The 13,999-nt window shown below is 40.7% G+C and overlaps 1 protein-coding gene across 1 annotated transcript; it reads left to right on the top strand.

The window, feature by feature from the left end:
- Positions 1–1,224: 1,224 nt before the first annotated feature.
- Ccng1 (cyclin G1) lies at positions 1,225–7,633 on the top strand. The gene is made up of 6 exons (XM_048435999.3): positions 1,225–1,439; positions 2,377–2,637; positions 4,076–4,329; positions 4,847–4,925; positions 5,006–5,104; positions 5,291–7,633. The coding sequence occupies exons 2-6, from the start codon at positions 2,377–2,379 to the stop codon at positions 5,480–5,482; spliced, it is 885 nt and encodes a 294-aa protein (XP_048291956.1). The 5' UTR covers positions 1,225–1,439; the 3' UTR covers positions 5,483–7,633.
- The last annotated feature ends 6,366 nt before the right edge of the window (positions 7,634–13,999 follow it).

Raw genomic sequence — 13,999 nt, forward strand, 5'->3', positions numbered from 1 at the left:
TGCCCCCACACAGACACACACGTATAGGCATAATTTTAGGAACCAAAATAGAACTCTTTATTTTTAAATGAAAGAAAAGGTCCAGGCATGACAATGTCCATCTTTAATGGCAGTACCACCGGAGCTAGAAGCAGGCAGCTCTGAGTCAAGACCAGCCTGCTCTCCATAGAGAGTCCCACGACAGCTAGGACTGTATAGAGACCCTGTCTCAACAAAACAGAGAAGTTGTAACTAGTTTATGACCTCTACGACGGACCAGCTGGCTTGGCCCTCTGTTGTTTTTCATGAAAGTCACTGAAGACCTGCACCCAGGGCCATCTCTGAGAACTAAGAGCTGACTCCCTCCTCACTACTCCTGAGGGGACGCCCTTCTCAACCCAGGAGAAATAGTCCAGCGGGACTTAGAATAATACGCTAAAAATATAAACAGAAAGAGGGAGAATGGTTTTCCTGTCCACCTGTGAGAGAAAATAAAAAGAGTAATGTTCCTTCACGTCCTACCCGGAGCCTGTACATGTTTTCCATGTACTGTTCTTGATGTTGTTTGAGCTACGCATTTCATTTTAAGCCACCGGTGACTGTCCGAGGACACTCTATCAACCTTATAATTTAAATTTGTTTAAAAAAACAAATTCTGAAAATTAGTAGAGGACCAAGAAACTACATAGTCAAACTTCTCTATAACATGTTTCGTAAAAAAAAGAAAAATAAGAAAAAGATCAATTGATTTCCAAAAGCCACTGGAATGTTAGTTACTACACTCTAAAGAAGTCTACCACCTCTTTATCTGTAAAGAGAACGAAAGCCTGATTTGTTTTCTTCTTTTTAACTTGTCATTGTATTTTTAGAAAGAGGGGGCCGAACCACTACAGAACCGCTAAACTGCAGAGAACAAACAAACAAAAACCCTCCCAGTACATTCTGGAACACTACCCAGGCCACTCTGACTGCTAGCAACCAGACCTGCCCGGGCAAGCCTTGGCACCGAGTGTTCAGTTCCGTGGCTCATGGAAGGACGGAAATGTTCCAACGAGAGAGGCCGAGAGATCCGGGCGTGGCATCAAGGGGGCGGAGAATTGGGAGTCTGGACAAGGGCAGATGTACGCTGATTGGCCCAACTTCCTCAGACGCCATCCATCAAAAGGAGCGCACCAATCAGCGGCTAAGATGCGGCCCCCGCCAGCCCACCCGGTCCCCGGCCTGTCTCCCAGCTGCCGGGCGCAGCTCTTTCGCTGCGCGCTGACCCCCGGGGACGCCGCGCCAATTCGGGGCGCTGCGGGACCCTCCACCCGGGACGCCCGCCCCTCCCCGGGCCTCTGCCCGCTTGCCCGCCCGCGAGTCCGTTCCCCTCGTCGGCCTCTCGGTTCGGGAACGTAGGGCGAGCTGAGAGCAGGCCCGGGGAGGGTGGTGACCACCGCGGAGGAGCTGTAACTGTCAAGGTGAGAGGGAACTAGGGGTGGACCTCGGGGTGAGGGGGGCTGTGCAAGCCCGGGCTAGTCTGCTCCTGGAAAGGCGCAACCGGAGCCGTCGTCCTGGGATGTTCCTGTGTCATGCCTCCCAGTCCCAACTTGCACCCCTGAACTGAGTTAGTGGTTCATCACCAGGGCGACTCTCAGCTCCTCTCTTCTGTCTTTAAATTAACAAGAGAAGGGTCATCTTCTGTATCCAGGACTTAGCCTGAGACCGGGGTCTCAGGGGAAGTGCTATGCGTGCTTACACCAATGCGACTCCCAGCTTCACCTAACTTTTTCTTTTGGTCTTTAAATGATGCTGAACTATTAAGAGCATGTGTGCTAAACCCCGCACCACATTGAGTCATATCTTGTGTCATTTCCAGCCGGCCCAAGAAGCAGATGTTGCTATCCTCATTTCACTGATGTAGAAATAAGCTCATTATCTGGCAGTGGTTAAGCACCTATCTATGTGCTAAGCGGTTTGTGGACTCCATTTAAGCCACACAATCTATGAACTTCGGTAGTAATCTTCTACTTCACAGATAAGGAACTAAGAAGGTGCACGTTGTTAATATAGAAGGCAGAGTATTATGCACTGTCATTTCCACTTTTTGACTTGGGTGCCTTGTGCGGTGGTATCTGTTTCTGGCTGTGTACTGGTAATGAATAAGTTTCCAAAAGCCTGGGGGGGGGTAGTTTTTGTTTTGTCTTTAAGCCATAGTTCATGTCCTGTACAAAAACTCACAATTGAGAAATGTGACCAACTGGGAGAAGGTAAAAATGAACTGAGAGCCCTTTGCAGGGTCTCAGACTTAGTGGAGGTGGGGGAATCATGCATTATAAAGCACTTCTTGGCACAGTGCACAGATGGCAGGGCAGGAAGAGGCTCTTACACTCTTTTCTGGGTTTGTTCTATATATAGATGATAGAGGTACTGACAACTGACTCTCAGAAACTACTACACCAGCTGACCACCCTGTTGGAACAGGAATCTAGATGTCAGCCAAAGGTCTGCGGCTTGAAACTAATTGAGTCTGCACACGATAATGGCCTCAGAATGACTGCAAGACTCAGGGACTTTGAAGTAAAAGATCTACTCAGTCTAACTCAGTTCTTTGGCTTCGACACTGAGACGTTTTCCCTAGCTGTGAATTTACTGGACAGATTCTTGTCTAAAATGAAGGTATGTTCAAGCTACAATATCCTCTTTCTTAATTTTGCTCAGCATCTGTTTAAGAGATCAAATTGCAAAGGGCTGGAGATGGCCAAGGGGTTAGAAGTACTTGCTGGTCTTCCAGAGTGAGTTCAGTCCCAAGCACCCAGCTGGGCAGCTGGGATCAAATGCTTTCCTCTGGTTTCTTCCAGCACCAAATGTAGCAAACATCACACATATACACATACACAATACATATACATGATACACAAAATTGATACTAATTAAAAAAACTGTCAAATTGCTGGCTTAGACCTGGTATTAAAAGCCACTTTCAAATGTAGTAATGATGCTTTCTTATAATCAAGAGTAGTAATACATCACTTACTAGTTGTGTACGGAAGAAGAAAATTGTCGGATCTAATGATTAATTGTAGTACTCCAGTAGGAAATCTGGCTGTATTTAAAAATCTTTCTTGAGTCAACAAAATGATTCATCAAGTAAAAGCAACTGCTGCACCTGCCTCAGGTGGTCACATCTGAGTTCTGTCCCTGGAACACAAAGGGAAAAGAGGGAACCAACTTCCAAAAGTTGTGCTCCATGGCACACAGCTGCCCTCCCATCTGCCTTTGTCCCTTACACACACACACACACACACACACACACACACACACACACACACACGGTAATAATAAAAATTAAGGGCCTGGCGTAATGGTGCACGCCTTTAATCCGAGCACTTGGGAGGCAGAGTACACAGTGAGACCATTTCAAAAAATAAATTTTTAAAAAATTAGAAATCTTTCTTAAAAACTGTTTTATGTATAGATCTATGTTTGCATGTATGTGGGCACAGTCGTGCTACATCATGTATGGAGGTGAGAACCACAGCAGCAACTGAGTCTTGGGGATTAAACTTGGGTTGGCAGGGTTGGTGACCAGCATCCTTACCCACTGAATCATCCATCTCACTAGCCCTTATCAAGGCCTTTCTTCATAGACTGGGTATTTCCAGTCATCTGTACATGTTCATAAGATGTAAAGACATTAAAATCAGAATGTTAGGTTGTGGTTAAGAATTAAGATGCATTTCTTAATCACTACCCATATATAAAAATTCTAATTCCTTTAGCTGTCTGGCATTTTTCCAGCTTCAGTTTGCATGCAGCAGAAAGGGAAGCACTGTCTGACGGAGGATCAGTTATTCCCCAGTAATTGACAAAATACTGGTATGGCTTTCAAAGTTTGACTGTTGGAACTGAAGCTATCTCCCCTATCCACCAAGTTACTGGTTCCAAGAAGGGCACATAAGACTGGCAGGCTCCTCTCCAAGTGGGGTAGATGTTAAAATCACTGTCGCTCAGATTTTTGTTGCAGACTTACTTTCATAATGCTAGCTCTGATGTCCCTTCATGTTCTATTTATTGAGACGTGGTAAAGACACACTGCCTTTGTTTGTGTTTATAGGTACAAGCAAAGCATCTTGGGTGTGTTGGATTGAGCTGCTTTTATTTGGCTGTAAAGTCGATAGAAGAGGAAAGGAATGTCCCATTGGCAACTGATTTGATTAGAATAAGTCAGTACAGGTTCACGGTTTCAGACCTGATGAGAATGGAAAAGATTGTGTTGGAGAAAGTGTGTTGGAAAGTCAAAGCTACTACTGCCTTTCAATTTCTGCAACTCTATTACTCACTCCTTCAAGAAAACTTGCCATTTGAAAGGTATGTGAATTTTGTTTTGAACAAAAGAAAGGTTGGGAATCACAAGGATGCCGTTTGGCTGTTGCATAAAGTCGGTACCTTCATAGAATTCTTATCAAAATAAGCGTACGTCACCTGTGGTCCTTTGGACTTTACTGCCTGACGGAAGTGAAAAGATGGATAGTTTATTGAAGGCTTTCTTAAGATAAAAGGATATATGTCAACTTTATAAAACCTAGGAAATAAGCATCTAACACAAATTTTAGAAAGATATTCAGAAGATGGAGAAATTCTTATTAAAATAAAATCATATTTGTGGTATATTACTGTTGACAATGATTTTTACCAGAATAATTTAAAACTCATGCTTAAGAAGTTTCTGTCACTGATAGAAGAGAAATTCCTTTTCTTCAAGTAATTTTCTATAAGTATATGAGTTCCATTTTAAAAACGGACGTTAACTTATTTCTAAAACTGTCTGCCAACTAGATATAATAAATACTATCTACATAAAACCAATCCCATTTTCTTTTTGAAGGAGAAACGATCTTAATTTTGAAAGACTAGAAGCCCAACTTAAGGCATGTCACTGCAGGATCATGTTTTCCAAGGCAAAGGTAAATATTTCATAAGAGTACGTGCAGTTACAGAGACCTATTTTTACACTTGACATTTACTTCATATTTTTCTTTTTCAGCCTTCTGTGTTGGCATTGTCCATCATTGCTTTGGAGGTCCAAGCACTAAAGTACGTAGAATTAACAGAGGGAATTGAGTGTATTCAGAAACATTCCAAGGTATGTGAAGGTTGTAGCGTCAATCACACACTATACTCCTAAAGGAAAATAAGATGCCATGTATGGATTTGAAGCTTAAATGGTTCTCCCCTGGTTCTCTTTGGATGAGGAACCATGATAATGGGTTTACATTTATTACTATAAATAAGTGGGGCTTTTAGTGATTTTTTTTTAATTTATGTACAGATAAATGGCCGAGATTTGACCTTCTGGCAAGAGCTTGTATCCAAATGTTTAACTGAATATTCATCAAACAAGTGTTCCAAACCAAATGTTCAGAAGCTGAAATGGATTGTGTCTGGACGCACGGCTCGGCAACTGAAGCATAGTTATTACAGAATAACTCACCTCCCAACAATTCCTGAGACGGCTTCTTAGGTGGTAAATCTGGCTGCTTTCCAGGTCTACACCTGAGGAATCGAAATACTGTCTTCAATAATAAACAAGATGGGATTACGACTCTGTTGATCTAGTCCGTGAATACTGGAGGGCATTTACTGTGTACAAGACGCAGCAGTCTCAAGAGAAACGGCCTAGCGAACCTCTAAATATATGTTAACACTTCTGTCACATTATTAGCTTAGGAAAGAGAATCCTCCAAACAAGAATTTTCAAAGTAGTTAATGAAATAGTATTTTTTTAAATTACACATCACCTCACTGTAGCTTATTTAAAGTTACATAAACCCAAGCAGAAGGACAAAACAAAAAGTTTGACCCGTATATGAACAAGTTTGAGTCTGTTCGTTGATTAAGAAAATGGAGTATGCACTTGAGTGATGTAATAACAAAGAATATAGGGCAGACAGTCGCCATGTTAGGTTTCTGGAAATTGCTGGGGTCTCTCAATTCTATATTTAGTAATTTTTCTCTATAGCAGATGGTCCATTACAAAGCAATTAGTTGTTTAAAAACATTAACTTGGTTCCTGATACATATACATTTTTACCTTCTAAATTTTTTAATCATAGCAAAGATTTATCTTGTTTATGATTAAAACTAAGTGTTACCAGGCATTGTAGCGCACACCTTTAATCCCAGCATTTAGAAAGCAGAGGCAGGTGGATCTCTTGAGTTCTAAGCCAGCCTGGTCTACACAGTGAGTTCCAGGACAGCCAGAGAACTACATAATAGAGAGACCCTGTCTCAAAAACACTTAAAAAAAAAAAAAGTAAATGTTGCCAAAAAAATGAATCAGCAGGTAAGGGTTCTTGCCGCTTGCCGCTAAGTCAAGCAACCTGACTTCATTCCCTAAGGCCCACATGATGGGAGGAGAGAGAAGAGCAAACATATGAGCACTCACCTTAGATATCATCAGTTCAGTTTGCCTTTAGCAGCTCTCAGTATGGAGGCAGATTTCTGTCAGACTGGGTTTGTGTTGTTAGCTTAGGTAGTAGGATTGCAGTAGCAACAAAAAACTCCCTCAAGTCTTCTTCTGACGTGTATTTAAGCTATGAAACCTCAGAACATCACCACCTTAGCAGAATGGTCTCAGTGTTGGGAAGACTCCTGATTCCAGGCTTGGTAGAGCTATGCTTAGGTTTGAATTCACCCATGAAACATTCAAATCAAGGCAAAAGACATGAATGTGAAATAAAACTGTGAACCTTCATTTTAACATTGGTCTAACATCCTAGATTGGATCAATATATACTTAGGTGGTATTGAAAACGGTAAACTACTTAATTTAAATCTCAAAATTTAAATTACGAGGTTTACATCAAAACCAAGATTTCACAAATGCACTTTTAAGGTATTATCGGGTAATTTAAGCAGTAAATGGTTTCTTGGCACCCATAACCAAGTACTAGCTAATTTAGAGATGGGATTTTTATTGCTGTATGAGAATTACATTTAAATTTGTGAGTGTTTTATATAAAGCAGATCTCTCACAAGTTTTGAAAATTTATTGTTACCTTTAATATTTCTTCTAGAGAATAGGTGGTTTGTATCCATAATAAAAGAAACATTCTACCGAACTGCTGCTTCAATCTAGCCGCATTTGAGAAAATTTGTTTCTACTGTGTTAATAACTGGGTGAATTATCACTCTGAAAATTTGTTTATTGCATCAAACGTAGTTCAGGCTTGAAAAAGCACTGCTGAAGGTTTTTCCCCCACAGTTTTACTATAAAACTGCCACACTGCTTCTAAGGCATTTTGTTTTAAAAGGAAGAGAATAATTTGCAAAATGTCTACTGTGTCTTAAGGGAAGTAAGGAGGCACTCCGTAAAACCACCAAGGTCGCCCCTGAATGTAAGATCCACACTGGTAAATTGTAGCTGCCCCTCAGTGCAGCCTGAGTCCCCCCAGCGTGACTGTAACCATTTTGGCATGTAATGGATAATGACCAATGAAAAATAAACCAAAGAATGGGAGTATTTTATCTTTAACCTTTGTAAACCATGTTTCATGGTTACCTTTTCAGTTCTTCCTAAAGGCTGATTTTGAGTGGACAGAAGTGAACTAACCTACTACCATTATGTTTTGAACTAAGGAATGTACCTTTCAATAAAATTATTGAAACGAAATCCTTCCCTGGGTGTTTTTGTTTCTTTTGGCTTTCTTTATATTGTATATTAATATCACTAAAGTAATATGCACAGAAGCAACAAGAAAATCTTTCTCAGTAGTGCAGCTATCACGCTGGGCATGGTGGCACACGCCTTTAATTCCAGCACTGGAAGGAATCTAGTGGATCTCCAAAGTCCAATGCCATGCCAAGGCTACATGGCCAGAACATTTCTCAAAAACAAAAAAAACAAAACAAAGTTCCACTATCACTTAGTTTCTTTCATTTTTTCCTTTAAGACAGGGTGTTTCTGTGTAGCCCTGGCTGTCCTGGAACTCACTCTGTAGACCAGCTGGCCTTGGACTCACAGAGATCCACCTGCCTCTGCTTTCTGAGTGCTGGGATTAAAGGCGCGTGCTACCATGCTAGGATAAGTATGTCTGTTAAATGTATACTAAAAGCTGTATTTATGCATTATTGTTAGTCAGGTTTTTCATTTAGATACACCACTGCTATGGATATTGTTCATCATAAGAATTTACCCTTAGATTCCACCCACCTGAGGTTTTGTCTAGACCCTCCTACCTAATTAAATAATATCCAAGCAGAGTGACCCTACCTGCTTGGATCAAGTGGTAATTATTGAAGAGAAACTGTAGTTAGAACTCTCCATATTTGAATTTCTTATTCTTCAATAGCTTCATACATGTATTTAATAAATTCTAGTCACTTTCTCCACCATTCCCGTTCCACTCTTTCCATCTCCTCTTCCTGGTGGAACCCCTACTGTGTGTGTGTGTGTGTGTGTGTGTGTGTGTGTGTGTGAACACTGTCAACGGTCCCTTGGAGATGCGTGGGGCCTCATGAACCCTTTCTTTTTCCAAGATGAAATGTGAATGGACCCAGTTCTTAGAGCGTTTAAAAAGAGTTATAAAGTGGGCACTGTGAGGAAATCACAACAAAACTATTGGACCTGAATCATACAACATCATTAGCTCCCTTTTCCAAGTACCTGAACTTTATGTATGCCCAAATATATGATATATATACTTGCTACTTCTGATCTAACATCTGTAGCTGTCAGGGAGTCTGGTATAACTATAACTCTCCTCATACAAATCCTAAACTGAATGAAGGTACCAGTTAACAAATGCTTCAAAAACAGAAGAAGTGAAGTGATTTGTACCTGGTATACATGGTATGAGGGTTAACATTAAAATTCAGGAACTTCTGACTCCAGAGCCTTTTGATCTTATGAGTATATATATTCTGTCCCCAAATGGAGAATTAATACATGTGAAATTGTATAATTACCACAATCCAAACCATATTCTGTACACTATTATGATAGAACATATGACAGAATATAACTTACCCTAGGGGCTGGAGAGATGGCTGCGTGGTTAAGAGCACTGACTGCTCTTAAAGAGGACCCAGGATCAACTCCCAGCACCCACATGGCATCTCGCAACTGTCTCTGACTCTGGTTTCAGAGGCACCCTCACACAGACATCCAGGCAAAACACCAATGCACATAAAATAAAAATAAAGTTTACAAAAAACTTTCCCTAATAACAAAGTAGTATTTATCAAATGGTCCATACAAATCAACCTAACGAAAATGTGTCATGTCTTACACTGTGAAGCTTGTAATTTTCCTAATCCAAAACCAGATGAGATGATTGTTACATTAGTTCAATAAATGGACTTAGCAGCAATCAAAACTGCCGAAGGAGGACTAGTTCATAACCAAGTGACCTCCCCGCAAAATCACTAAATATATCACTACTTAAAACACATGAAACTATGCACAGCAATGAAAGGAGAAATCTTCAGTCATGGTTGGAAAACTAGACATGACTCTTGGAAATCCACGGAATTACTAGAACATTAGTGGTGACATAAAGCTAAATACCACTAAATGACTCGCGGACTAAGCGTGACACCCTAAAAGAGCCTGTGAACTCTTCTCAGGTGACTACGGGACATTCATCAAGACAGACTAGTTCTTGGGTCCTAAAAACTAAAAAAAGCTGAAAGCATACAAAAGTATGTTTGCAGAAAAAAGTAGAAACAAGTTAGCAGGCAAAATTCTAAGCACTTAAAAAGGACACTGCAGACTTCCAAACAATTTGGGGCTCTAAGGATAAGCCTGAAAATAGAAAGTATTTTAAACAGAGTGTAAATGAAGCAGCGCCATGTGTGGAACGCGCTATATCAGTACTTGGAAAGCAAATTACAGTCACTGCATTATTGACTCTGACAGTCTTAAGAGCCAATAAAGTTTCTATTTTAAGAAACTGCGGTGGGAGGCTAAGTGAAACCCAAGCGAGCAGAAAGAAGCAATTTATGAGAAAAGATGGGGTGCAAAAAATTCAAAACAAATTTACAACAACAAAAAAAAATCAAAAAACAATTTTGAGAAAAATCAAAACCAAAAACTGTTTTTTTTTCTTTTTTTTTTTAATAGAGCAATAACTGATACTCTAGACAAACTCCAGTATTGGAAAGAAGAGATAGGACTCCAGACCCTGGAAGACATTAAAAGGTATTGAGGCTGCTGAGATGGCTGGTCGGAGAGTAAAGGCACTTGCTGGTAGGCATAATGACCTGAGTCTGGTCCTCAGAACCTACGTGGGCGGCGGAAGAGAACAGACTTCCACAGTTGTTCTCTGACGCCTACAGGGCTGTGCAATATGTTCGACTGTACATTCAAAACAAATGCTATTAGCCGGGCGGTGGTGGCACACACCCTTAATTCCAGAACTGGGGAGGCAGAGGCAGGCGGACCTCTGTGAGTTCGAGGCCAGCCTGGTCTACAGAGTGAGGTGAAGAAAGCCAAGGCTGTTACATTGAGAAACCCTGTCTCGCCCCTGCATCAAGGCTGAGCAAGGTAGCCTACAACAGGGACTGGGCTCCGAAAAGCTAGTTCATGCACCAGGGATAAATCCTGACCCCACTGCCAGGGGCCCACTGACTGCCCAAGCCACAGAACTGTCAGTCATTTTCAGAGAGCCTAGTTCGGTCCCATACAAGTTCCCCAGCTGGCCAGTACATGAGGTTCCACTAGCTCGTGAGCTAGTCTATGTGAGTTTTCCCATCATGATCTTGACCCGCCCCCCTGCCCCGCTCATATAATCGCTCCTCCCGCTCTTCAGTTGGATTCCAGAAGCTTAGCCCAGTGCTTGGCTGTGGATCTCTGCATCTGCTTCCATCAGTTATTACTATGACAATTAGGGTAGTCATTAATCCTACAGTCAGTTCTTGGAAGACACAAGACGCCAGAATTTATGGAGCTGGAGACATGGCTCAGTGAGTGGTTAGGAGAACTTGCTGCTCTTGCTGACGACTTGGGTTTGGTTTCTAGCACCCACATGGCAAGTCACAACTGTCCACAACTCTAGTTGTGGGGATCCAATGCCCTGTTACAGTCTCTGTGAGCACTACACACATGTGGTACACATTCACGCAGAGAGAATAATCACACACATAAAATGAAAAAAAAGTTTAAAAAAAAGAACAGCCAAATTTAACTAAAATTAATTATATAATTTAAATGATTTCTGATATTTTAAAAACTGAATTTTTAAAAAAACTTCAGTGGAAAATTAAGATTTTAAAAGGTTCACAAGACTTAATAAAAGCTCTCTTCTAGACTGGACTATCTTACAATTCAGTTTTATGAGTCTAGAATTAGCATACCAAGCCTAGAGGAAAATAATATATCAGAAGAAAAAAATTATCAGCATGTCAAATGAACATAAACCTGAAATGAATGTAAATACATAAACTAGGTGACACTCTTAAGAGAATTTGGGTAAGGGAACATGAAAAGCTATTCAAAATTTCAAAATTAGTACAATTCACCACATTAACAGTCTAGACAAAAGGAAATGATCGAATGATACGGAAACATCTGGAACTATCCAACACCTTTTTTGGTTTTGCTTTTGGTTTCTTTTGAGACAGGGTTTCTTTGTGTAGCCCTGGCTCTCCTGGAAATCTCTGTGTAGACCAAGCTAGCCTTGAACTCTGAGATCCACCTGCCTCTGGCTCCCAAGTGCTGGAATAAAAGGTGTGCACTGGGCTTTAACACCCTTCTTGAAGTTCAGCTAGCTACAAATGAATACTTGGGAACTTCAGCCTGATAAAAGGGAAGTGTGGAAGTCTTGCAGATAGCATTCCACATAATGATGAGAAACAACAGTGAATTCATCCTCCTAAAACACAGCTGATACGGGCTGGCCCATTTCTCTGTCATCTAGCCAGTACATTCAGGAAAGATGAAGGTGTTAATAGGCCTCATCTCAGCACCGGAATGGAGGCAGGAGAATCAGGAACTCAAGGTCATCTCAGCTACATAGTGAGTTCAGGATTAATATGGGCTACATGAGATTCTTTCTCCAAAGCAAATAGCCCCCCTTTCCACTCAAAAAGAGGGTAAAATGAAACTGATTTATATAGAAAACTCAAACAAACAAACAAAAAAACCATGAAAACCAAACCCCACAAACTGAATTTAACATAGCCACAGAATACAGAGTCAACAAATATCAAACATATCTGTATATATGGACTTCTAAATTATGATATCAATGACACTTTAAATCACTCCACCTAAAAATGAACACTGGGTAATAAAGACATGTAAAATGTTTATAACTGGATCCAAAGAGAAACTCCATGTAGAGACATTATTAATGTATTGGAAAACATGAAATTCCATCTTGTGATGGCTGTTCTTGGTTGTCAACTTGACTAAATCCGGAAATTAACTAAAACTCAAAGGAATGGGCACATATGCGAGGGATTTTTTTTTCTTTATTATATCATTTGAAGTGGAAAGACACACTTCTAATCTAGATCTTTGAGGTGGGAAGATCCACCTCTAATCTGACCTACACCTTCTGCAGGCAGCCTAAATAAATGACATGGGGAAAGGAAGCTCTCTTTTTGGCTGCTTGTTCTTGTTCTTGCTAGTATATCCATTCCTTCACTGGCATTAAAGACTACTTCTTTGAGAGTCTGGGGTACAGTGAAGTCCAGCTGAGACATCCAGCCTCATGGACTGAACAACTATTGGTTTCTTGGATCTTCTGTTCATAGACAGCCATTGCTGGAATGGCTGGAACACAGTCTGCAAGCCATTATAATAATCCCCTTTCTGTATATAGAGGCTCATTTTCTAAGTTCTGTTACTCTAGAGACTCCTAATTCACATTACCATCTCAGTGAGAGCTCTCATAGATACAGACAAGATGGAGCTGAACCTCTCAGAAAAATGCAGGAGCTTTTAAAAAGTCAATGAAGTTTTGAGTAAGAACAAGGTTGAAGGAACCATGGTACACAAATTTGAGTCTTGCACTATAAGGCTGTGATAATCAAGTCAGTGTGCTATTGATAAAGGATTGATTCATAGTTCAGTGGAAAATGGTCCCAAACCAGATTCACATAAACACAGAGCTGTTTTGAGACAGGGTCTCACTTTGTAGCCCAGGCAAACCTACTTACTACGTATAAGAGCCTGGCTTCAAACTTGCAGTGATCCTCCTGCATCTGTCCACTTAAGTTCTGGGATTATAGGGATGACCCATCATCATGCCCTGCTACAACTGATTTTTGGTAAAAGTACAAAGATGATTCAGTAGACAGTGTTTTCAACAAAAGATTCTGAAACCAATGGGTAGGTATCCACCTGAAAGAAATAAGAAATTTCCACCCAAACTTTCCAGCTTCCATGAAGCATGCTAAAAATAGGTAAACAGGTAAATATAAAACATAACATCAGGGGCTGCCCCAGACTCACACTTGGACAGTCTCACTGTGTCTCTGCATATTTCCCTTACGTTTTTCAATAATTCATGATTCTTCTTTGAGAGCCTGTCTTTATGCTCTGGAATATCTTCCTTTCTGAGCATTTCTTTCTCTTAACCTTTGTGTATAGTCTTTATTAAAACATCTTTATTTAATAAAACCTCAAGTTTGCTTTAAAAAATTTATTAGATTAAGACAAAAACAAAGGGAAAAATTCTTATGATCAGAAATCCCCATTAAGAGTTCTTATGGGAACACAAGATACCCAAAAGCATAGTCTACTAACAATATGATAAATTAGGCTTAGCCAAAGTGGAAAACACACACACACACACACACACACACACACACACACACACACACTTAAGTGCTTCCAAAGAAGCTACCAGAAAATAAAACTACTGGCTGGAGGGGAGGCATGCCTGCAATCCCTGCTCTGTAGTACTGAGGTAGGAGGTTTCAGGCTCACAGTCTGTATTACACATCAAGACCGTCTCAAAACACAAATACGTAAAACCCACAGGAAATTACCTAAAAATCACACAGCAGATAACCTGTACCCAGATGATGT

This window comes from Myodes glareolus, chromosome 9 (genome assembly GCF_982192425.1).
Source record: "Myodes glareolus chromosome 9, mMyoGla1.1, whole genome shotgun sequence".
Lineage (NCBI taxonomy): Eukaryota > Metazoa > Chordata > Mammalia > Rodentia > Cricetidae > Myodes > Myodes glareolus.